The sequence below is a fragment of the Leopardus geoffroyi genome, chromosome C1 (genome assembly GCF_018350155.1).
Source record: "Leopardus geoffroyi isolate Oge1 chromosome C1, O.geoffroyi_Oge1_pat1.0, whole genome shotgun sequence".
NCBI lineage: Eukaryota > Metazoa > Chordata > Mammalia > Carnivora > Felidae > Leopardus > Leopardus geoffroyi.
Genome location: NC_059328.1, coordinates 17,704,047 through 17,727,823, shown reverse-complemented (window position 1 = coordinate 17,727,823; position 23,777 = coordinate 17,704,047). Strand labels below are relative to the sequence as shown.

At 52.8% G+C, this 23,777-nt stretch overlaps 2 protein-coding genes across 5 annotated transcripts; both read left to right on the top strand.

Annotated features, from left to right (window-relative positions):
• Positions 1-1,705: 1,705 nt before the first annotated feature.
• On the top strand, positions 1,706-18,108 carry HMGCL (3-hydroxy-3-methylglutaryl-CoA lyase). The gene is made up of 9 exons (XM_045482158.1): positions 1,706-1,838; positions 5,173-5,256; positions 7,377-7,484; positions 8,134-8,229; positions 10,221-10,369; positions 13,051-13,114; positions 14,547-14,735; positions 16,069-16,194; positions 17,465-18,108. The coding sequence occupies exons 1-9, from the start codon at positions 1,779-1,781 to the stop codon at positions 17,564-17,566; spliced, it is 978 nt and encodes a 325-aa protein (XP_045338114.1). The 5' UTR covers positions 1,706-1,778; the 3' UTR covers positions 17,567-18,108.
• On the top strand, positions 16,083-23,744 carry GALE (UDP-galactose-4-epimerase). 4 transcript variants are annotated; one of them, XM_045482157.1, is made up of 11 exons: positions 16,083-16,194; positions 20,813-20,938; positions 21,138-21,253; positions 21,338-21,451; positions 21,717-21,893; positions 22,188-22,301; positions 22,398-22,464; positions 22,566-22,651; positions 22,750-22,827; positions 23,026-23,140; positions 23,390-23,744. In XM_045482157.1, exons 2-11 carry the CDS (start codon positions 20,818-20,820, stop codon positions 23,446-23,448), a joined length of 1,047 nt encoding a protein of 348 aa, XP_045338113.1. In that variant the 5' UTR covers positions 16,083-16,194; positions 20,813-20,817; the 3' UTR covers positions 23,449-23,744. The 4 variants fall into 4 exon arrangements, with proteins under 4 accessions (XP_045338113.1, XP_045338109.1, XP_045338110.1 ...); XM_045482153.1 differs by lacking the exon at positions 16,083-16,194 and adding an exon at positions 19,012-19,130; XM_045482154.1 differs by lacking the exon at positions 16,083-16,194 and adding an exon at positions 19,213-19,461.
• The last annotated feature ends 33 nt before the right edge of the window (positions 23,745-23,777 follow it).

Below are 23,777 nucleotides of genomic sequence, written 5' to 3'. Positions count from 1 at the left end.
CCACTGAATGATCTTGGCATCCTTGTTGAAAATTATATGACCATATATACAAGGGTTTCTTTCTTGGTTCTCTATTCTATTCTACTGATCTATATGTCTTCCTTTATGCCAGTACCACAGTGTTTTTATTAATATAGTACGTTTTGAAATCAGAAAGTGTCAGTCTTCCAACTTTGTGCTTTTTTTCCCCAAGATTGTTTTGGCTATTCAGGGCCCCTGGAGGTTCCACATGAATTTTAGGATGAATGTTTCTATTTCTTCAAAAAACATCATTGAGATTTTAATAGGGATTGCACGGAATCTGCAGATCACTTTGGATAATACTGACATCTTAACAATATTGTCTTCCAATTCATGTACATGAGATACCTTTCCATCTATTTCTGTCTTCTTTAATTTCAGGAATTGTTTACAGTTTGTTTATAGTTTTCAGTGCACAATTCCTGAAAGTCAAAAATAAATATGTCATAACAGTCATGAAAATCATAAATAAATATTTTAAAATAAATTAAATGCCGTGCTAGTATTTTGAGGTCTGATTCTGTCCGTTAGCTGCAGGTTTGAGAACTCTGGGAGTAGTTTGTGGTGCTGAGGAAATTTTTGGTACTATGGAAGCATAACAGAACACTTATCAGGTCATGTTCTTTCCCTAGCTAAAATCTGAGCCCCCTGATGGCAGGGACAGTGCCTTCTCTGACTCCCGTAGGAATGCCAGTTAGTACATTTACCAGCTGGATACCACCCACCCAGTAGCCACAGTGACTTTTCACTAAATGGAAATTTGATCATCTCTCTCTGCTTAAAACCCATCAAATGCATTGTTATTAGGATAGCTGTTAATGTGTTCTCCAAAGCCAGTGGTATGGTCCCTGTCAATCTCTCCCATCTTAGTAGAAAGTCCCATCCTTGCTCTGTGGTCATTCTGGCCTTCTTATCTCTCTAAAACAGTGTTTTTCAAACATTTCTAAATTACAGCCTACAGTAAGAAATTTAATTTACATTGTAACCTAGTTGACATATGTAACAACAAACAAAAGATGTGCAAAGCAGTACTTAGCTTTACTACTATTTTCTCCAATTTTTTCTATTTTTTAAAAAAGTTGGCACCTGCTAGATTAACGTTATGACCCATTAATGGGGTACAACATGCATTTTGAAAAACACTGCTCTAAGCATTCAATTTCTTTGCCCCAGGGCCTTTGCATATGGATTGCTCTCTGGAAAGCTTTTCTTGTGTCCTCTTTACCTGGACAAATCTTACTCATTCTCAAGGTATGAAATCAAAGGATGTTTCATGCTCACGCGCACTCTGTCTCTCTCATTGACTGCCTGCATTTGAATCCTGGAGGTCGTGATGAAAGAGTTAATACGTGCAAAGAACTCAGACCTGGGCATGGCAAATAGTAATGCTTCATCTTATTACTTTCCACTCGGAACTGGAAGGGTATTCGTGATTACTGCTAAAGGTAGTAATTATGCCACTATTTATGTGATTATTAATGTCTTCCTACAGCTCCCAGACTCCAAACCCCTTGATTAATTTTTGTTCATCTTTATAGTCCTAGCCTCACTTCTCCATGGCAAGTAGAAGGCACTCAGAAAACGTAATGGATAAGGAACAGCAGGCCAGAAGAAAGAAAAACAAACTGGAAACAGGGTCAGCTGAGGGTGTCATTCTGCCGCACCCGAAGCCCCGCCCCAAAGACAGGGGCACGCCCACCTGGCGGCTGGCGGTCACGTGAGACTCAGCCGAGGTCCGCGGGGGAAGCTGGGCCAAGATGGCGACAATGAGGAAGGTCCTGCCGCGGAGACTGATGGTTTTGGCGTCTCTCCGGGCTGTAAGTGCCCCGGCCCACCGAGGGGTGGCCCTGCAGGCACCGTCGGGTTCGGGGCCCTGGCCCGTGGCGGCTGCTCTTTGAGAGCCGAAGCCGGACAGCTCCTCAGGCCACCGTCGGGAGGAGGGTCTTGGAGTCATGGATCCTCTTTGTCCCGCCCAAATCCCTTGAGGGGCACAGGGAAACTGAGGCCCGGAGATAGGGAACGATTTGCCCGGGTCATGGAGATCTGGGCCTCTTCCCGGCGACCCTAGCACCTCGTCCCTCCGAGCTTCCGACCTTGCCAGGCTTCTCAGTAGCGAAAATCACGAATACCCTTCCAGTTCCGAGCGGAGAAAGCAAGGTCCTCGCTCTCCCTCCGCCGGCATTGCCAGCTCTGGTTGCATTTGGGGACGCTTGGAGAGCCATCCTAGCGTGCCAAGTAGGACTGGGATCGCGTAAGACTATTTGTGATTCCCTTGGAATCGTACTTTGGGCATATTCGAGCCTGATGTTCCTGCTCAGTGAGTGGAGGGAAAGTGTAGGAGACCTAGTTGAATAAGGGGTTGAATAAATTGTTTTGGTTAGAGTTAGAGCTCTGGTGCCCAGTGGTTCTGCCCCTTTCTAAATTGAGTGACAATTATTTACTCTCTAAACCTCCGTTTTCTCGTCTATAACTTGGGTAAACATTACCTCAGCGTTCTTTGGAGTGGAAGGAAAATGTAGGTAAAGCATTTGACGTTGTTTTAGGTCATAGTAAGGGATAAGTCAGTTGTGTTATTTTTGCCTTAGATTGTTTAGGAAGAGTTAGAAGTGTAAGGTGGGGAAAATTACACTGTCTTGGCAGTGGGCCCCTGGGAAAACCACTCTAATGTCCGCTAGGCCACCCATCCCTACCAATTATTAATGCGTAAAGTAGAGATGGTACTTCCAACTTGAAAAATAAAATTAAATGAGATGGTGGGTATCAACGTGCTGTGAAAAAAAATTCCTGGTGTAATGACGTGGTGGTAATAGGCCCTTCGTGGGGTTACTAGCATAGGGTTGATAGCAGAAGCAGATGGTTCAAGGTCAGATTTCTTCACTTGCTAGCTGTGTGATTTTGGCTAATCTTTCCGAGGCTGCTTCTTCCTGTATGGAGTTGAGATGATGATAGTCCCTGCCCTGGAGGTACTCAATGCGGTACTGATCCTGAAGTTAGCGTTGGACTTTAGTTGTTATTAACTGTTGGTATCGGTATGCCGTAGTTCAGGAGGCTTGGCCCAGGACTTCTGCGGTTAGAGGAGATCATCTCTGGGCAGAGCTGTACAGAGGGAATGAACTGGGTGATTAACCAAGACAAGTAGAAGACTGGGGGGGGGGGGGGGGGTGGAGTGGAGACAGAAAAGTGGCAAAGAGGCAATGTGGCCTAGGGGTTAAGAGCAAGCGTTGTACGTCTACATTGCCAGGTTCAGATATCGATCAGTGGGTCAGTTAACCATATGACCTTGGGAGAGTTATTTAATCTCTGGGCTTCACATTTTTCACAGGAAAAAGGAGATTGTAATAGGCCGACCTAATGAGGTTGAGAGGATGCTATGGGTTAATGTGTAAAAGGCGCTGATGAGTGCCTGGCAAATATTAAATGCTTAATAAATGTGAATTATTATTTTATTATGTGAAGAGTTGTTATGGGGAAGGAAGTGGAATTGAGTCTGTTCTTTTCTAGTAAAAGGACATTGGAAGCAGGTCTTGCGTGCTTTCAACGACATCCAGCAGTTATTTATCAAACCCGTATATGTCCCAGGGCCTTGGAAATACGGCAATGGATAAAGCAAAGTCCCTGCCTCATGCAGCTTACATTCCAATGGGATCAATTTAGGGCAATGGACTAGCATAGGCTGAACATCCCTGTTGTAGTGGCATTCAACTTGCAGAGACCTTCCAACCTAGCCTATTGACTTCATGAAATTCAATGGCTCATCGCCTTAGTCTCTGACTAAAAGCAAGGCCAGTTCAGGTGAGTTGTTCAAGTTCTAGCTGATTCATAGCAGGGAATGTTTCCTTCCTTAAGGGTTTCAGGAGTTGGCGATCCTCAGCAGATTACCCAATGCACTTCTCTCCCGCGGCCTCATTGCAGTATGTTTATCCAGATTAATTATGGTAACATGAAGTTAATTTGAAGAGTTGTAGTATTAAGAAGAACAGAGGAGAGAGGGGAGAAAAGCCTCGTATTACTTGGTGGCAAGGAGAGGAAGATTTGGGGCAGACTTTAAATGGAGGAGACTCAAGGACTTTTTTTAATGTCTTCAGCTGTTGGTGTCCTCTCCCCTCAAGCCCCTTCCTTGTCATCACTCAGCCTATGACTAACAGAACAAGTCCTCCTCTATCCCCCAACCCCACGAAGTCTAAGACTAACTACTCCCCATACCTAGTAATTGCCCTCCTCTGGGGCAGCTATGCCCCTTCATGCATTTATTTGTTGTTTCAGTAACTTTTTAATGAGTGCCTGCTTTGTGTGCCAAGCACAGTGCCAAACACAAGGGATGGAGTGTAGGTCGAGACTGAGCCTCATAGAGCTTATATTCTACTGGGGAAACATTGAGTAGGCATTATTTGCAGTGCTCTGAAGGAATTACTGTTTTGATATGGAAAATGATGAGGGTGAGGGGATTGGCAGCTTTACAAAGAGTGGTCAGAAGAGGCTCATCTGGCTGAAAGGTGAGAAGAAGCCAGATGTGGACGAGCATTCTGGGCAGAGGGAACAGTAACCCTCGAGGCCCTGCTGTGGGAGGAAGGCCATTGGGACTGCAGTGTAGTTACCCCACTGGGGAAGGTGGGGCAGTGGGAACAAGTAATGGGTTCACTGGGAGGTGGGGGGGTGTGGGACAGTAGAAACAAGTAATGAGTTCACTGGGATTAGCAGGAGCCAAATGATAACCTTCTAGCCCGCGGTGAGTGGGGTCAGGGGATGAGTCAAGTTTCTGGCTTAAGCAGTAGAATGTATGTGATGATTTTTACTGAGAAAGCATGAAGTCAGATGGGGCTTCAGGAGAATTTAAACAGTTCTGTTTGGGGACTTCTAAGTTTAGGAGGGGCAAATAGGTTTGTGTAAGAAACAACCTAAATGCTCCGCTGACAGACAGTTGGAAATGGACTTTTACTAGGAGCATGAATCTCTTGCCCATTCCTCAGTGAAACATTTTTGTTCTTTCTGTTCTCAATTCTAAAATGAACCAAATGTGAGAAATATTTACTGTTCAGTGAGAAATACTGCTTCTTGTCTCAGTGAAGGTGGATCCATTCTTTTAGATCTGTCCCCCTGGGGACTTGGGACAATCTCTTCTGGTTACTTTTTGTTTCCTCTTTTAAACCAAAGGTCAGCACCTCTTCTGCGGATACTTTCCCAAAGCAAGTGAAAATTGTGGAAGTTGGTGCCCGAGACGGACTACAAAATGAAAAGGTAAAGATGGAAATCATCCAAAAGAGGTTTTTCAAGCAGTAAGAGTTCCCTGTGGTGGGCACAGCCGGGACGGACAGAGCTATGCAAGACACGATTGTCCCAGCCAAAGTCCAGGAGGCCGGGCAGGCACCTGTGACGGTAAAGCAATCTAAATTGGTGGAGCGACAGGTGTGGTGTCCCCAGTGGGAACATCTCAAGGCCCAGTGGGGCAGACCGCAGGAGAGTAGAGTGAAGGTGAGAGCATGCCTTTTATCCAGCAATTCCACGCAAGGGGACTTATTCAAAGGAAGTAAAGAAGGCCACATGCAAAGATTTAGCCTTAGACATGTTCCTTCCAACCCCCTTGTAACAACAGAACAGTTGGAAGCCACCTAAATGCTCAGTGTGGGGAATGTTAGATCAAGTACTTAAATGACTTCATAAAATGGATTATGAAGTTGTTACTAATATAGGTGTATATTAAGTGACTCAAGCTGATGGTAAGATAATATGTATATTCTTTAATCTTACACTTTTACGTAAGAAACAAAAAAGTTTATATGTGTGTGGGAACATCTACCTAGAAAAGAGTCTAGAACTGTCCTGTCCAGTACAACTTTCTGTGAAGATGGAAACGTCGTAGATGTGAGCTGTGCTGGACATGTGGCTATCGAGCACTTGAAATGTGGCTAACGTGGGGTGCTGTGGTGGCTCAGTCAGTTAAGCGTCCGAGTTTGGCTCAGGTCGTGATCTCATGGTTCGTGAGTGCACGACCCGCATCGGGCTGTCTGCTGTCAGCACAGAGCTTGCTTCAGAGCCTCTGTCCCCCTCTCTCTTGGCCCCTCCCTTGCTCACACATGTGCCCCCACTCTCTCTCTCTCAAAAATAAGTAAACATTGAAAAGAAAGAAAGAGAGAAAGGAAGAAAGAAAAGAAAGAAAAAACAAAAGTGACTAGTGTGACTGGAGAACTGAAAGTTTGTTTTTATGTAACCTAAATTAATGTCAATTTAAATAATCACATATAGCTAGTGTTTAATGTATTGGATTACATGGATCTAGAAAGCTACATTATCAGAGTGTTACCGTTGTTACCTCTGGGAGATTTTAAGGATGGTTTTCTTCTGGTTTTGGCATGTTTTTTGAAATAATCATGTATTATTTTTTCAATCAGAAATGTCTTTTTTTCCTTCTTTCTTCCTTTCCTTTCTTTCTTTCTCTTTCTTTCTTTCTTTCTTCTTTTTGAAAAGCCAAGTTTTAATAGTGAGAGCTTATTTCTGACAATAAACTGTAAGCTCTGTGAGGGCAGAATCGTTTCTGTTCTGCTCACTGCTGTATCCCTAGCACCTAGCACAATCCCCGGAACATGGAGGGCTCTTAAAAATGATGGAATGAATTAAGGTAAAGCATTGGGAGAGAAATTAGGGGGTTGGGGTGGACGGGCCTGGTGAGAAGGACTGAGTTCTTGGATTTTTTACCTAAACCTGTAAGTACTAAGGAGCCATAGAAGGCTTTTGAGCAGGAGAGTGAAACAATAGAGACTGTTTTAGAAGGATTCCATGTGGGATGAATTGGTAGAGTGAGGCCATGCCGTAATATACATGGGAGAATGATAGTGGATTTGGAAAGGGGGATCCATAGAACCTAGTGGAGCAACTAGGCGTGGTGGGGGAGGGAAAGAAAGAAGCAGTAGGCTGACCATGTGAGGATGAGGCCCTGAGCCAGTTGGGAGGTGGGAAAGGGGGCAGTGTGATACTTTAGGGGCCCCATCTCCTAGGACCCAGAGAGTTAGTCATCTCTGCCCTTTCGAGCCATCGCACATTGATCTCAATTTGCTTATGATGGGTTCATAAATTAACAGTTAAGAAAAAGCCTTTAAGGCAGAAAAATTATCATTTCCATGTAAATATTTACACGTTTTCAGGCGAGAAGTTGCCTCCACTGCAAAATGCTATCTGTAGAACTTGAAGATGTACCCCACCTACTGGCAAGGATTACGTGTGAATTCATTCATGCTTAGAAGTTGAGATAGTGAAGTGCATGCTTTAAGTAGAGCTTTGAACTAACAGGCACTGCATTTTGAGACCACTGTATTCCCAGCTTTGCTAACCTGTCTTTTCTGGTGTTTCTGTCTCCTCTACAGAATATTGTGCCTACTCCTACAAAAATCAAGCTGATAGACATGCTTTCTGAAGCAGGACTCCCTGTTATAGAAGCCACCAGCTTTGTGTCCCCCAAGTGGGTTCCCCAGGTGAGCCCCAGCCCTCAGTAACAGGCATTTCTCAGATGAAAGAGGTGTAAAGTTTTGCATTTGCCCTGAAAGTAGGTAGAAGTTGGGAACAGAGGTCTCCTGATCTCTGGCTTGGTCTCAGGTGACTTACAGGAACATAAGGAGGAGGCTTGCCCCTTCCTTGCTTGGGGATCTTGGTGAAATCTTCCCCTCTCCAGGTTGACGGTGACCTCTCAGGTCTCTTCTGCCTCTGGAAGTCTAGAATCTCTAGACCTGTCTAGAGATGTGGTGTCTGTGTTTGTAAAAGGGAAGGACAACTGCTGCTTCACAGAAACAATCAAGTGGGAAGAAAGATCCTGTTTACCTGAGTAGTAAATAACACAGAGTATGTTCTCATTAAATGGCTGGTAGCATCATTGCTGCTTTTCCTGCTTATGTAAAGCTGACAGTATTAGCCATATGGAGGAATTGGGGGAATTACCTGCACCGAGGAGCCTTCTGGCCCATCAGTGCAAAACAAATAGTAAAGCACTGGAAGACGCGGCTCTGCAAAAGGACTTCTTTTCCAGGGGTTCTGGACAACAGAGATCTTGTGATAAAAACGCTTTCTGTACCTGAGCTCTCTGCCTCCCTTTGGCAGTGACCTGGCATTGTCTCCTTTGGCTTCCAGATGGCTGACAATGCTGAAGTCTTGAAGGGCATCCAGAAATTTCCTGGCATCAACTACCCAGTCCTGACCCCGAATATCAAAGGCTTCCAGGCAGCGGTAAGAGACTAGCTTGATGGCGGGGGCCTCTGAAATGAGATAGACAGCATCGGTCCCTGTCTTGTCCCTGAGCCCCAGTTCCTGTTGTGGGATGTCTGTCTGAAGGGCTTTCTCCAGTAACGATGAGCACTGTCAGACAGACCGGGCCCTGCCACCCCCAGCTCTCTGATCTTGACCGGCTACTTAATCTCTCTGAGCCTCAGGTTCGGCCTGTAAAATAGGGCTAATCATGGTTACCTGATGCTGGGAGGATTTCAGAGGATAGAATGCACCTATATTGCTTAGCAAAAGCCTGGTACAAGGTAAGTGCTTAATAAATGTTAGCTCTTGTTAATACACGTTTCCTCTTTTGGGGCGCCTGGGTGGCGCAGTCGGTTAAGCGTCCGACTTCAGCCAGGTCACGATCTCGCGGTCCGTGAGTTCGAGCCCCGCGTCAGGCTCTGGGCTGATGGCTCAGAGCCTGGAGCCTGTTTCCGATTCTGTGTCTCCCTCTCTCTCTGCCCCTCCCCCGTTCATGCTCTGTCTCTCTCTGTCCCAAAAATAAATAAACGTTGAAAAAAAAAAAATTTTTTTTTTTTTTTTAAAAAATACACGTTTCCGGGGCGCCTGGGTGGCGCAGTCGGTTGAGCGTCCGACTTCAGCCAGGTCACGATCTCGCGGTCCGTGAGTTCGAGCCCCGCGTCGGGCTCTGGGCTGATGGCTCAGAGCCTGGAGCCTGTTTCCTGATTCTGTGTCTCCCTCTCTCTCTGCCCCTCCCCCGTTCATGCTCTGTCTCTCTCTGTCCCAAAAATAAATAAAACGTTGAAAAAAAAAAAAAAAATACACGTTTCCTCTTTAGAGAAAGGGAATCGTGCTCCCCACAGTGGTTGCTCGTATCTGCTAACTTTCTTACAAGTTAGGACAAAAGCATCATTGGGGATGTTGATTCTGAATTTAGGCAGAAAACTGTCCTTCAGGGTGATTTGCAGGGCAGTGATGGCAGTGGTAGTGTTGGCCTTTGGGGGAAGGCCACGGGTGGTGGTGGGGTTTTTTTTTAAGCTTTTAATTCTCTATTTTTGAGAAAGAGAGAGAGAGTGCAAGCAGGGGAGGAGCAGAGAGAAGGACAGAATCTCAAGTAGGCTCCGTGTTGCCAGCACAGAGCCTGATACGGGGCTCGAACTCACAAAACTGCGAGATCGTGACATGAGCCGAAATCAAGAAGCAGAAGCTTAACCGACTGAGCCACCCAGGCACCCCAGGTGGTGGTGTCTTTTTAAATGAAGATCTAATTCACAGTGTCAATTTCCTAGGGCTACCATAAGAGAATACCAAAAGCTAGGCAGCTTAAAACAGCAGAAATGTATTCTCCACAGCTCTGGAGGCCAAAAGTGTGAAATCAAGGTGTTAATAGGGTTGGTTCCTTCTGACGACTGGGAGGACAACTCTGTTCTCTCTGCCTCCGTCTTCACCGGCCATTTCCTCTGTGTGTGTCTTCACATGGCCTCCGTCTGAGACGGACACCAGTCCTACTGAAGTAGGGACCAGTATGACTTCATTTTAACTGATAACTTTTTTTTTTAATTTTTTTTAATGTTTATTTTTGAAGGAGAGAGAGACAGAGTGTGGGGGGGGGGGGGGGGCGGGGAGAGACAGAGAGAGAGGGAGACACAGAATCCGAAGCAGGCTCCAGGCTCTGAGCTGTCAGCACAGAGCAGGACACGGGGCTCGAACCCCCAAACCGCGAGATCATGACCTGAACTGAAGTCGGGCGCTCAACCGACTGAGCCCCCCAGGTGCCCCTTAACTGATTACGTATACACCCACCCTTTTCCCAAATAAAACCACGTTCTGGGGTACTAGGGATTAGGACTTCTATAAATCTTTTGTGGGGGGACACAATTCAACCCATAATATTCATACATTATAAAATTTGCCATAAGACCAGAGTGTTTGCCACGCTGGTGTTCCTCGAAGGGAAAAAGGCTGACAGGAGCTCACCCGGCTCTTGGCAGGTTGCTGCTGGAGCCAAGGAAGTGAGCATCTTTGGAGCTGCCTCGGAGCAGTTCACTAAGAAGAACACCAACTGCTCCATTGATGAGAGTTTACAGCGCTCTGATGAAATCTTGAGGGCGGCTCGGGCCGCTGGTATCCCTGTGCGTGGGTGAGTGAGACCACATCAGTGCCTTTCCCTCGGCACCATTCTGGAATGGGGCCAGCCTCTGACTCAACACCCTCCTCCCCACAAACTCCTTATCCTGGGTGCAGGCAGCCCACACTCCACACCTAGCCATCTTTCCTCAAGTAGATGTGGTCAGAAGAAATCCTGGCAAGTGCTTTCTCCAAACCTGGTTTTGTGGGCAGGTCACCAGAGGAATCCATCAGGACAGGACACTAACTGGGGTTTGCGGAGGCCAGATTAATCCTGGCTCCACCACCCTCTTCTCTCACATGTCAGAAGAATCCCCTCGGCCTCTAGGTCTCCAACCTCATATGTATTTTTTTAAGTTTATTTATTTTGAGAGAGAGAGCATGTGTGTGCACACAAGTAGGGGAGGGGCAGAGAGCAGGAAAGAGACCGTCCTAGGCAGGCTCCTCACCATTAATGCAGAGCCCGACGTGGGACTTGAACTCATGAACCATGAGATCATGACCTGTGCTGAAGTTGGACGTTTAACCAGCTGAGCCACCCAGGCATCCCTCCAATATCGCATCTTTTTTTTTTTTTTTTTTTTTAATGTTTGTTTATTTTTGAGAGAGACACAGAGTGTGAGCGGGGAGGGGCAGAGAGAGAGGGAGACACAGACACTGAAGCAGGCTCCACGCTCTGAGCTGTCAGCACAGAACTGTGCTGTGAGATCATGACCTGAGCTGGTCAGACGTTTAACTGACTGAGCCACCCAGGCGCCCCAACATCACATCTTTAACAGCAGGAGTGCCAGGCACTGTCCATGTGTTAGATCTAACTGACCTCACAGTCACTCAGCAAGGAAGATGGTCCCTACTTCCACTGACAAAACTGGCTCAGGAAGGCTGGGGAGTGCTATGAGGTCACATAACTATCCACACTGCAGCCAGAGTGTTCTTTCAGAAGCGATCACCTCACTCCCTGGTTAAAACCTTTCAGTGACTCCCAACCCTGGACTTCTCAGCAGGCTTACAAGACCCTGCCTCTCTCTGCAACGTCATTGTTCACTTCCCCGTCCAGTCCTGCTTCCTCTGTATGCTGCATTCCAGTCCAACTGCGGCTTCTTTCCTTGTGTCACATGCTCCCACTGTCTGGCCTCTGGGCCTTTCCATGTGCTTTCCATAGACTGAACTCTCTTGCTCCTATGTCCTAACTCCTGCTCACCCTTCACATCCCCTCTGGGAGGCCATTTCCTCCAGGAAACTTTCTCTGTCCCCCCTACTGGAGTTAGTGCCCCTCATCCAGGCTCCCATGGCCCCCCAGACATCCTCTGACATAACATTTAGCTGCGTGTTAGCTTCTCCCCGCCTCCCACCCCCGCTAGACTATGCTCCCCGTGAGGGCAGAGCCCACATCCTGAAGTCCCTGGTGGGCTCCCTCCCGCAGCCCAGGGCCAGCGCTCGGGGGTGCTCAGGAAGGAAAGGGTGGATGGGTGGATGGGTGAATGGGGAAGCAGGGCCTCGTGGGGTTTGCCTGACTCTAAGCTTGTGCTCTTTCCCCAGCATATCTTGTCTCTTCGCCTTGCTTGGCAGTGATTGGAGAACAAGGCAGGCAATGGAATTGGGAAAATGCACTGAGATCTTTGAGGCAGAAACTGTTTATCCAGCAAACATTTGTTATGCCTCTAACATGCAGAAAAGTGTGCTAGACTCTAAGGTTTTAGTGGAGCCTTAGCTCCAACAGGGCAGGTGGGAACAGAAGCCCCCCAAGGTCCAGAGGCCCAGCCTCCTTCCCACAGCTTGCAAGTCGCCATGATCAGGCCTGTGCCCACCTCTCCAGCCACAGGCTGCCCTTTGCCCCTTGCTCTGTGAGCCCTGGCTGTTTGTCCTTTGTTCTGTGGCTTGAACACCCCCATTCCTCCATCTTGGGGCCTCCACACCACTCTTCTCTCTGTCGGAATGCTCTTCCAGCAGCTCTCCTGCCCCACCCCCAGCTCCCACATCACAGCCCCAGAGGTCCGCCCCCCCTTCCCCCGGGCCACCCAGGCTGCCATGGACCGCCTGTAGCTGCTCCTGTCACTTTCCCCGTTCTTCCCCTCACAGCAGTCACTCAGAGATGATCGCATCCACCCCTTGGGTTGCCCTTTTATTGGCTCTCTCCCTAACTGGAAACAAACTCCGTGAGGGTAGGGACCTTGGCGTCTTGCTCACCACATGACCCAGTGCCTGGCACTTAGTGGGAAACTCAGTAGATATCAGTTGAGTAAATGAGTGTATGACTCCTCGAGTAGCTCACCGGAGCAGCTGATCCTTGGCCTTCAGGCCAGCCCAGCCCTTCTGTTCCTACTTGGGTTTCATCTGTGCTTGGCCCCCTCCTGTGAGTAGGGGCCGCATACCCTGTGGCTCCGGGGCCTGTCATACTGCCCTCTCCCGGCTTCTCCCGGCTGTTCTCTGGCTTCTCTCCTCAGGCCTGAGCAGCCCCAGCTTCCTGAACTGTGCCTTTTAGTCCCCTCCCTGCCCTGGCTCTCCCCTGCCCCCTCCTGGCGTGACACAGCATGACCATTCTGACTCCACATCCTTGAATTCGCCTTTCACCCAGACGTTTGACCTGCCCCACTCCAGGGATGTATGTGAAACAGCAACCCTCGACCCTGCGTCAGCTCTGCTGGCCAAGGAGCTCGGGGGAACTGACACCATACCTCCCCTGTCCTCCCACAGGTATGTCTCCTGTGTGCTTGGATGCCCCTATGAAGGGAAGATCTCCCCGGCTAAAGTAGCTGAGGTGTGTGTGTGTATCGGGGCGGGGGTTTTCCGAGGGTCGTCTCCCTTGCCTGCCCCTGAGGTTCTCCTCACCACCCTTTCCTGGTGGGTCACTGATGTCGTTCATTCACCCAGCTCCTTCCTTCATTCCCCCTGGGAGCACAGCCCGCCTCCCAGTGCAGCTTGGATTCTCTCAAGCCCCCACCTTCTGCCCCAGCCCGAAAACCTGTGATGCGGCTTCCAGTCTGGTCAGTGGACTGGTGATAATTGAGGTGATCTGTGGAGGGGCTCCTCCCCCGGGGTGCCTGCGGTTCCTTGCAGCGGTTGGGGAGGCCGCGTCCTTGGCGTCCTCTGAGCAGTAACCAAGTCAGCACTGAGAAGAGCACGGTGTGGGAACTGAGTCTGAGCCACCCAAGAGCTCACACCCCTTAGCCCTCAAAGTCACCCCGCAAATTTGGTCGTGTTAGTGTTACTCCGTTTTTCAGGCGAGGAAACGAAGACTAAACAACTTGCCGCACAGGTTGTAGATGGTGCAGCTAGGTCTCAGCCCCACCTGCTGTGCCCCCACTCTCGTGGGGAGCGTCGGGGCAGGTGCCTGCTGAGGGCGGCGGCTGCACGCTGCGTCTCGGCCGCCGGTCCCGCCAGTCCTCACCGCAGCCCACGAAGGCTCGTCGCCATTTCTCAGAAGCAGAGATGGAAGCTCCGAGAGGGTCGGCCCTTCGCCGGCGCCCCCAGCCAGGGAGCGGGCAAACTGGAACGGCCACCAGTGTCCCTCACACCAGAGCCTGCTCCTTCGCTGCGGCCTCCGTCCCCACGGGTCGTCCTCGGCCTGCTGCCCGGGCGGCGGGGGCTCGCCCTTCCATCCCCCTGGCGCACCTCGGCCGAGCATCCGCTGCGTCCCCGGCCCTGTCATCCCCTCCGCCTTCTCTGCAGTGCAGGGTGGGGCAGCATCTCCTCAAGCGGGGCACACGCTGCCCTGGATTTTCAGTGGTTTTAGGGATTTGCAAATGGGCTTCTAAAAGTTTAAACAGTTGTATACTTCTATTGACAATATATAACTAGCACCTCAGACCCACGAGGTGACAGATCTTGCTGAGGATAAAGTTACGTGACAGGAACCCATGGTCCTGGGTCCAGTTTGGCTGTGGCACAGGGTGTGGAGGTCGGAAGTGAAGGACCGAAGTCCGAGGCACGGCGGGGAGGAAGGCACAGGGTCACAGCCCGGGGTTGCTCCAGCGGCTGGCCCTGCTCCCTCACGTCTCAGCAACCTAATGAGGAGAAAGGTTATTGTCACTGCCATTCAGAAAGTCGTAAGGGGCCTATGATGTGACAGGAATTTAGTGTTTGGGACGTGGAGATGTTCTGCATAGGCCAAGAATCCCTGCGTCTGAAGTCTTGGGCCCCGTACCTGGAGAATCCAGTGTCCTCCAAGTACTGCGTGCTTGCTTCCCCAGATCACCAAGAAGATGTACTCCATGGGCTGCTATGAGATCTCCCTGGGGGACACCATCGGCGTGGGCACCCCTGGGATCATGAAGGACATGCTGTCCGCTGTCATGTATGAGGTGCCCGTGGCTGCCCTGGCCGTCCACTGCCATGACACCTATGGCCAGGCCCTGGCCAACACCTTGATGGCCCTGCAGGTAATCAGGGCATGTCCTGGGAGAAAGACCTGTGTCCATTCTCCTAAAGGGCATAGTGGCAGGCCAGCTAGGTTCATGTATTCTTTCAATAAGCTCTCACTGATTACCTGTGTGCCGGGCCCTTGCCCGGCCACCATGGACACAGACATGTGATCCTCGCCTAAAAGGGCCTTAGGGGAGACAGCCAAGGCAGTTTTGTGGTAGCCTTCGTGCATTATGACAGATCACAGGAAGAGAGGAAGCACAAGGCTGAGGAAGGCCTCCATCCCAGCCAGGAAGGCCAGAGAGGATTTGCCAGAAGAGGCTTGAATGAGGCTCGGAGGCTGTGAAGAGGTGAGCAGTTGAAAAGGGAAGTGAAAAGCTGACTAGGCAGCCCTCCACTGTAAGGCTGAGGTGGGGTTCAGGGAGGACGCATCCGCTGGCCCGGGGAGTGTGCACAGGGCTGCCGGGGAGCACACGAGGAGACCGGAAGTAGGGGTAGGCAAAGGTCACTCCACTGGAGCCTTGCATGCTGTTCCCCGAAGATTGAACCGAGGCCTCAGGCTGGGTTTCCCTTGAGGTTTGCTTCCTGTGGGCTGGCCCAGAAGGATTCCCTGGACTGGCCAGCCCTAGAAGGAGAGTTCTGAGTGCCTGACTGCAAGCTACCTTGCCTTCACATTGGTCAAGGTCTGACCTATTTCTTTATGTTAGCTAAAGCAATCCTGGGCCATCTTTGGGTTGTTGTTTTTTTTTTTCCTTTGTTTCTCCTTTCTTTTTCTTCTTTTTTTTCCCCTCTTATCTCTTAGAAGCTCACGTCTCTAAGCCACATGACTCTGTAACTTTCTGGGTCTGTTTTCTCCACTGTGGGTATCCAGGTTAAGGTCTGGGAGGTTTGAGGAGAGGGAAAGGGGCAAGTGGGCAGTACTGACTCAGGGCTGTGGGATAAGGCCTTCTGGGGTTAGAGGTCCAACGTGAAGTGAGAACAGCCTTGGGCAGGGGAGGAGGGGTGGATAAATGAATCACAGTAAACAACAGGGGTCTGAAATCTCAGCAGTGGGAGGTACTTCCTTTAGGTCTGTGTCCAGGAAGAGCATGAGGAGACCTTTCAGGGTGAGGAGTCCAGCATGCAAGGAACCAGGGATGATACCCCTGGTAGAGGAAACAGTGTCCACAAAAAAGATTCACACTGTTCCATGAACTAGGAGGAGGAACAGTAAGAGAATTTTTAGCCAAAGGAAAGAATAACTCTCAGTGGAATTTCAGCCAGCAGTTGATTGGGAGGTTTGCAAAGACTGGCTTTGTAGGGCCCTGGTCCCCGCAATGACAGCCATGTTTCAACCCCTTGTGTTTCCAGATGGGAGTGAGTGTTGTGGACGCCTCTGTGGCAGGACTTGGAGGCTGTCCTTATGCACAGGGGGCATCAGGAAACTTGGCCACTGAGGACCTTGTCTACATGCTGTCTGGCTTGGGCATTCACACGGTAAGCACGCCTGCCCCCTGGTGGCGACAACCCTGAACTGACTAGAGGTCTCCCTGAAGCCAGAGGACAGAAGCTGATAGTTTTTAGTTTTTTTTTTTTTTTTGTTTTTCTTTTTGGGTTTTTTTTTTGGGGGGGGTGGTGGTAGGGAGGGCAGTTAAGAGGGCAAGGCTTCCAGGGGGTTAGGGATGTTTTATTGTACTTTTTTTTCCAATATAAGATTTATTTTGAGAGAGAGTGCGCATGAGCAGGGGAGGGGCAGAGAGAGAGGGACAGACAGAATCCCAAGCAGGCTCTGTGTTGTCAGCGTGGAGGCCAGTGTGGGACTTGAACCCACGAACCGTGAGATCACTACCTGAGCCAAAGCCAAGAGTCAGAAACTTAACCGACTGAGCCACCCAGGAACACCTATTGTATGTTTTTGAGGTAGCAGAGTGTGGTTGATGGAGGCCACAAGGCCAGGCTCTCAATTGGACAGTCAGTTGGAGGAGTCACCAAGGTGTAGGGAAAGGGCCCTGAAAGGAGTCACATCCATTACCTGAGTCATTTCCCCCCAAACCTTTGTTTCACTCCGTGTAGAATGAGGGCAGAGGTAGCCAGCCCTTCCCGGGGTTCCATCAGAGTCAGTTAAGAGCCCTCAGTGGTGGGTTGGAAGCAGTACCACGTCTGAGCTTTGGGACCAGATAGAACTCGGTTTAAAACCTACTCCTGTCACTCACGGGCTGTGTGACCTGACAATTGTTTCACCTCCCTGGGCCTAAGAAATGGTGATGATAACAGCACCTGTCTCCTAGGGCTGTTAGGCTTCGATGGGAAAATGGGAGAATGGGCAGCCCAGGGCTGAGAGCATAGAATGCATCAGTGGATGAGAGCTACCGTGATGAACAGAGGTTTCCAGGGTGGCCCTTTGAGCTGGTGTTTTTGTCCTAGCTCTCCGCCTGTGGTCTTTATTACTTCAATATGGAGTTTTTGACCACTGCAGGCCAGGCCCGGTGCTGGGTGCTGGAGATGGGGTACCGAACAGGACTGACCAGATTCCTGCCCTGGTGGCAGAGCACTAGAAACCATTTCCACATACAAGGAGAGTCACAGGGATAACCCCCGGTGGCACAAGGATACAGTCTTGTGGGCAGTCGGGGTCCCACCAGAAGAGGAACAAGACCCGGTCTGTCTTCACCTTCACTTTCTCGGTATCCGCTTTCTGTCCAGTCTGTTTCCCTGGGTGTTGAAGGCAGGTCATGACTTAGTGCATCGTCTCACTTGTTTCTCCAAGGGTGTGAACCTCCAGAAGCTCCTGGAAGCTGGGGCCTTTATCTGCCAAGCCTTGAACAGAAAAACCTGCTCCAAAGTGGCTCAGGCTACCTGTAAACTCTGAGCCATTTTGCTGCCTCAAGCGCTGGGGACAATGTGGGAAAGAGGGGCACACGGAAATGGGAATGAAATTCACAGGAGCAGGCACCTCCCGGGGGGGGGTCTGCGCATAGGGCTCCTGCAGAAGGGAGGCAGGAGGGCAGGAGCTGCTTGGCCTCAGGCCTCCTTGCCAGACCCAGGTGTGAGTGAGAAGCCTTGGGGGCTGTAGGTCTCCCTGCCCAATGAACACCCCCCCCCCCCCCCCCCCCCCCGCCAGGAGCTGAATGCCTGGGGGTCCCCTGGAACCCATTCCCTGGTGCTCCGGCCTCATCTCTGGGTGAAATCTGTCAGCTAGCTACACTACACAGCTTGACCCTGCCATGGCCCTGGGGCCATCGTTGACTCTGTAGAGCAAAGGGGCGTGGAGTTTTCCCCAAGCCGGCAGAGGGGGCAAGGGCTGAGCTTCTCTGGTGGCCACTGCCAACTGTGGCATCTCTGGAAAATCTCCACTCTGAGCATGATTTTCGAAAAGCGCTTATGTAATTAAAGGTTTAATGACACGAAGCATTCAGGTATTCCGTTGTGCAGATGTGTGTACGAATGGGGGAGACTGGTGGGGAATAAACCACCTTTACAACATGGCATCCTGAGAGGAAAATGGAGACTTTGAGCTGGTTTACTGGCCTCTGGGTTTCCTCCGTTTCCCCACCCGGGCGCCAAATTCATAATAACTGGAAATCAGTGACTTTGGGCTCGTTCAGGTCTGGCCAGAAACCCGCGGAGAGGTGGTTTCTGAGGCTCTTGGCCCTGAGAGCCGGGAGGCGCGGGTCCGGGCGCCTTGGGCTCCATTTCCGGCGCTACCGTCGTCAGTCGTCCTTGCTGGACCAGGGCATTCCGGGCTGGGCACGGCTTGTTTTTTCGGGTCGTCAGGACTTCTACGCACAGTGCCCCAGCCCTGCCCCTACTTTCACCAGAAGCACGACACCGTCTTCTAGTCCACTGTGGCAGGCACGGTGCGGACGGACCGTCCCCAGTGGTCCGTGCGGGTGCTGAGCGCAGCGAGCACTGCGGCGTCCGCCCGAGCTTCCGATTGCCCTCCAGCTCTCTGGGTGGTTCTCGAACCAGACTTCCCAGAGCCCGAGGCCTCTGGGCGGCCGCCCCTTAGGGCCTGGGCTGCACGCCGTCGCTGATTTCCCGCTAGGCTGGCTCGGAAGAACAGGCGGGGCAGTGCAGAGAGGCTGGCGAACGGGCGGTGAGCGGGGTGGGGGTGGTGGGAAGGGGGGGGTGCCCCGCCTTCGGCCTGTGGCTCCCGCCGCGGGACAGCCGCCGGGCACCCGGAGCCGAGCTCCCCGGGCCAGGCCGCGCCTCCCCTCCGTCTTCCGACACCGGACCGCGCCGCGCAGGCGCCTAGATGTCGCGGCGCCCCTGGTCCTCCCGGCGCCCCGTAGTGCGCACTCCCCGGTGACACGTTTCCTTGGGGGCGTGGAGGGGGCGGGACCAGGTGGGCTGTCTGCTCTTAAAGGGACCCGGGCGCCGAGCGCGGGAGGCGGCGCCGCTGGAAGCAGCGCGGGGCGCGAGGTTCCGAACAGGTTCGCAAGGCGAATGCTGGGGGGGGGGGGGGAGGAGGGGGGAAGGCTAGAGTGCTCGCGAGGGGCCGGGTGGCCTGCGGGGAGTGAGGGTTGGTTTCAGGGGTCCGGGCCGCGTTCCGGGCAGAGCCCCGCTAGGGCGGGCTCGCCCGTGCCTGTGCCGCTCCCAGCTCCCGCCGCCTTGGCCGGGGCGGCCCGACTTCATTCATTCCCAACCCGGGAGCTCCGAGCTCGGCCCCCTCGGAGCCACGGCCCACATCCCAGCCCGACGCCCATCGCCTCCTCCCCTCCATTTTGCAGACTGGGAAAACCGAGGAGGCGACATCCGACCGAGGTCACTCCGTCGGTCCGGGGCGAGTTCGACCTCACCACCTTTCCTGCCTCCCGGGGCCCCTCCGCGACCACTTTTCGGGCTTCCGCGAGGCGGGGTGGGGGCAGGGGCGGTCTTGGCGTCGGGAGCAGAGTCCAGCGGGAAGCCATGGGGGGAAGGGTGAAGTGCGAGGTTGGCTGGCTGTGAACCTGGAGATCCGGATTCTAGGGCGGCTATAGTAGCTGTGTGTCCTCGGGCAAATTACTTGACCTCTCTGACCTTAGTATCCTTCTCGGTAAAGTGCCAGCACTAACACTTGCCTCATTAGGATGTTGGGGGAACACAAGGAGAAAAATGCAGAAGTGCCCGGTAGGAGCCCGCCACTCAGCAGGAGCGCAGTCAAGTGGGTGGGAGTGAATAAGCCCAGAGGGGGACTGAGGCAGCCAGGAGGAAGGCGGCTGCGGGCCAGGCCACACCGAATGAAAGGCCTCAGTGTCTGGGGTTGCCTGCCCACTCCCCCTCTCTGCCCACAGAGTTTGTTCAGGGCGGAGGTGCACACCTGGCAGTGGAGTCGGGACCAGGGCCACGTCTACAGCGCCCGGCTCGGTGCCGCCTAAAGTTGGGTGGCATCCTTAGCTCCAAGCGGGCAGTGACCCAGCTGGCCCTGGCATGCATTGGTAGAGGCTGAGCCAGCCTGACTGACCTGGGGCGGTTGGGGCCCACTCCGGGACTGTGGTGCTGCAGCCCCAGAGTCGGGCTCCAGTGGGCCTGGCAAAGGACCCCACCCTGTGGCCAGTTGGTATATTTCCTGCTTCCTCCCAACTGACTCTTGTGGGAGTCAGGGGAGCTGCCTGGAGCGGGAGGTATTAATCACTGGGCCACTTTACACCTAGTGATGGCAGAGAGACTGGGAAGGCCTGAATTTGAGCAGACAGAACCTCTTCCTGGGCTCTTGGGAGTCCCAGTGCTGCTGGCTGTGTGTCCTTCGGGCCGGGACTGTCTAGTCCCCAGACACCTTGGGGGCCTTAGGTTTCATCTTCTCAATCACCGGTAAATTGGGACCAGGATTGTGGTGCCCGTGCATCAGTCTCCCCACCTGTGCCACATTGTGGGCGTTTCAAATCACTCACGTAAGCCTCACACGATTACATCATGTTTGTAGTTATAAACTCCATTTTCTAAAGATGGAAACTGAGGCAGAGAGGATAAGTGATTTCCAAGGCCTAAGGCCAGAAAGAGATGATGTCCAGACCCGGACCAGGGCTGATTCCAGATCCACCCTATTAGCTGAGACACACTACTGCCTCCCTCGGACGTTAGGCGGGGGCCCTGAGTGGGCCATCTCGACCACCTCTGACACTGTGTTCTGCGCCAGGTGCGATGGCAGAGAAGGTGCTGGTGACAGGCGGCGCTGGCTACATCGGCAGCCACACGGTGCTGGAACTGCTGGAGGCCGGCTATTTGCCTGTGGTCATTGACAATTTCCATAATGCCATCCGTGGTGAGCACAGGGGTGGGGGGCTAGGGCTTTGGGCGGGGACGGAAGGAAAACCTTATGTTCTACCTTCACCTACTAGGGGTGTGTGTGTGTGTGTGTGTGTGTGTGTGTGTGTGCGTGCGCGTGCGCACACACATCAGGCTAGTCCCTTGGGAACCCAGGACCCGTCTTCTCCTTTGACGGTCTCCATGTGTCCAACCAGGAAGGGGCTCCATGCCTGAGAGCCTACAGCGGGTTCAGGAGCTGACAGGCCGCTCTGTGGAGTTTGAGGAGATGGACATCTTGGACCAGGCAGCCCTACAGCGTCTCTTCAAGAAGGTCAGTGCTTGGCAGGCAGGCAGGGGGCCCTGCCAAGGGCCAGGGCCTGTAAAGCAACCTCTGACCCTGGCTTTGCACCTGCAGCATCACTTTATGGCAGTCATCCACTTTGCGGGTCTCAAGGCCGTGGGAGAGTCCGTGCAGAAGCCTCTGGATTATTACAGAGTTAACCTGACAGGAACCATTCAGCTTCTGGAGGTGAGACGTGTGGCAAGGACACGGACACTGGGAGGCCCCGGCCAGGCAGGCCACGCCAGACACGGTAGATGAGGGCCTGGGGGGCAGAGTCAGGCAGGGCCCAAGCTGTACCACCTTGGACACGTGTCTCTTTTGACTTCTCCGCCTCAGTCTCCCCATCTATAAATGGGAGTGCCCGAACCTCAGCCCCTCTCACCTGTAAAGGAGTAAGGGGGTGGGACTAAGTGCGGGGCAGAGGCCACTGATGCCTCTCCTCCGTGACTAGATCATGAGGGCCCACGGGGTGAAGAACCTGGTGTTCAGCAGCTCGGCTACCGTGTACGGGAATCCCCAGTACCTGCCCCTGGATGAGGCCCACCCCACAGGTGGCTGTACCAACCCCTATGGCAAGTCCAAGTTCTTCATCGAGGAAATGATCCGGGACCTGTGCCGGGCAGACAAGGTGAGGGTACCCCCTCCCCGCCCCAACACACACACACACACACACACACGCACGCTTGACCCAGCCCTGGCTCCACTCATGGACTCAAGGTCTCCCGTGAACACCCCCAGCTAGGACTCTGGAAGCTGCAGCGGTTTGCCCAAAGTCCCAGCACGGAGTGGGTGGGCCTGACCCCCTGCTGCTTTCCGGGGATAGAGACTAGGCCTGGGGGCGGGGGAAGCAGCTAAAGAGCTCTGGATTCAGCTTGGGCACAGCATGCGCCTCCTTCCCCATCATCTGACCTGTGTCCCACAGACCTGGAACGCGGTGCTGCTGCGGTATTTCAACCCCATAGGCGCCCATGCCTCGGGCTGCATCGGTGAAGATCCCCAAGGCATCCCCAACAACCTCATGCCCTATGTCTCCCAGGTAAGGGAGAAGGGGAAGGTCAGGGGGTGGCCATAGGATTGAAGGGTACAACTGGTGCCAAAGGCCTGGAAAGAGCTGACCTGACCTCCACCCCAGGTGGCAATTGGGCGACGGGAGGCACTGAATGTCTTTGGCAATGACTATGACACAGAGGATGGCACAGGTGAGCCCAGCACCAGGAGGATCCAGGAGGGGGAGCCAGGGGGAGAGGGAGGTCCGACAGAGACTACACTTAACCCCCACACCCAACCACCTCCTCTGCAGGTGTCCGGGATTACATCCATGTCGTGGATCTGGCCAAGGGCCACATCGCGGCCTTGAGGAAGCTGAAGGAGCAGTGTGGCTGTCGGGTAGGGAGAAAAGGGAGAAGCGAATTTGGTGAGGGAGATGGGGCCCAGGGGGTAGTTGGTCCACCCCCCTCCATAACCCGTTTTCCTCTCCCGGGCAGATCTATAACCTGGGCACGGGCACGGGCTATTCGGTGCTACAGATGGTCCAGGCCATGGAAAAGGCTTCCGGGCAGAAGGTAGGCCGGAACGTCACAGCGAGCTGGGCCCTTCCCACTAGCCTCCCTGATGGGGATCCCAGCGCCGCCTGGTTCCACCACCTGCCTTAGTGCTGTTAGCGCAGGGTGCCTGCACCTGCATTTCTGAGCCTGGTCGGCAGCGGGGCGGGAGACGCCAGGGCCGGCTCAGCCAATCTCCCGCTGCCCCTTCTCTTGCAGATCCCATACAAGGTGGTGGCACGGCGGGAAGGCGACGTGGCTGCCTGTTATGCCAACCCCAGCCTGGCCCTCAAGGAGCTGGGCTGGACAGCAGCCTTAGGGCTGGACAGGATGTGTGAGTTTTAGCCCTAACCCCTGACCCTGGGTGCTGGCCTGACCCCCGAGGCCAGGAAGGCAGGCCTGGCCAGGCCCCGGAGGCCTATGGGAAGAGGACAGGTCAGGGATGGTGGGGACAGGGGCTCGACCGGCTCAGGGGCTGGGAAGGGGCTGACTGGGTCTGGGCATGCCCACCCTGGGCTGCCCGAGGTGGCGGGAGCCCCGCATTCCGACGTGGACCCTGACCCCACACCTCCCCCCATCACAGGTGAAGATCTGTGGCGCTGGCAGAAGCAGAATCCTTCCGGCTTTGGGGCGCAGGCCTGAGACCTTCTCCCGCCACGCACCAGTGAAGGAAAGAAACACCTGCTTGTTCTCCAGCCTCCGGTGGGAACCCAGGGGCCTCAGCCTCCCCTACCTCAAACCCCAGACGGGCCTGCTCAGCCCACCAGGCGGGGGGCCAAGGGTTCCACTGACCAGGAGTTGGGGGTCTCTCTTTTCCACGAACCCATCAGGACCACCAGAAGCAAATGTGGGAACGAGGGCCCTGACACAGGAACTAATTTATACTGCTCTGAAAGAGATTTCTAAAGTATTTAAAATAAAAGTTTTCTAACACTGGGGCAGATTCTTGCACATGATCACTCTCTACCCCT

Bases quoted from the DNA above. Each gene is read 5' to 3' on its own strand.
- GALE (XM_045482157.1), top strand. From the start codon at position 20,818: ATGGCAGAGAAGGTGCTGGTGACAGGCGGCGCTGGCTACATCGGCAGC. The intron at 22,828-23,025 runs GTAGGCCGGAAC...CTTCTCTTGCAG, and splicing joins AAAAGGCTTCCGGGCAGAAG to ATCCCATACAAGGTGGTGGC. The intron at 23,141-23,389 runs GTGAGTTTTAGC...CCCCCATCACAG, and splicing joins CTTAGGGCTGGACAGGATGT to GTGAAGATCTGTGGCGCTGG.
- HMGCL (XM_045482158.1), top strand. From the start codon at position 1,779: ATGGCGACAATGAGGAAGGTCCTGCCGCGGAGACTGATGGTTTTGGCG. The intron at 14,736-16,068 runs GTAATCAGGGCA...TTGTGTTTCCAG, and splicing joins ACACCTTGATGGCCCTGCAG to ATGGGAGTGAGTGTTGTGGA. The intron at 16,195-17,464 runs GTAAGCACGCCT...TGTTTCTCCAAG, and splicing joins CTGGCTTGGGCATTCACACG to GGTGTGAACCTCCAGAAGCT.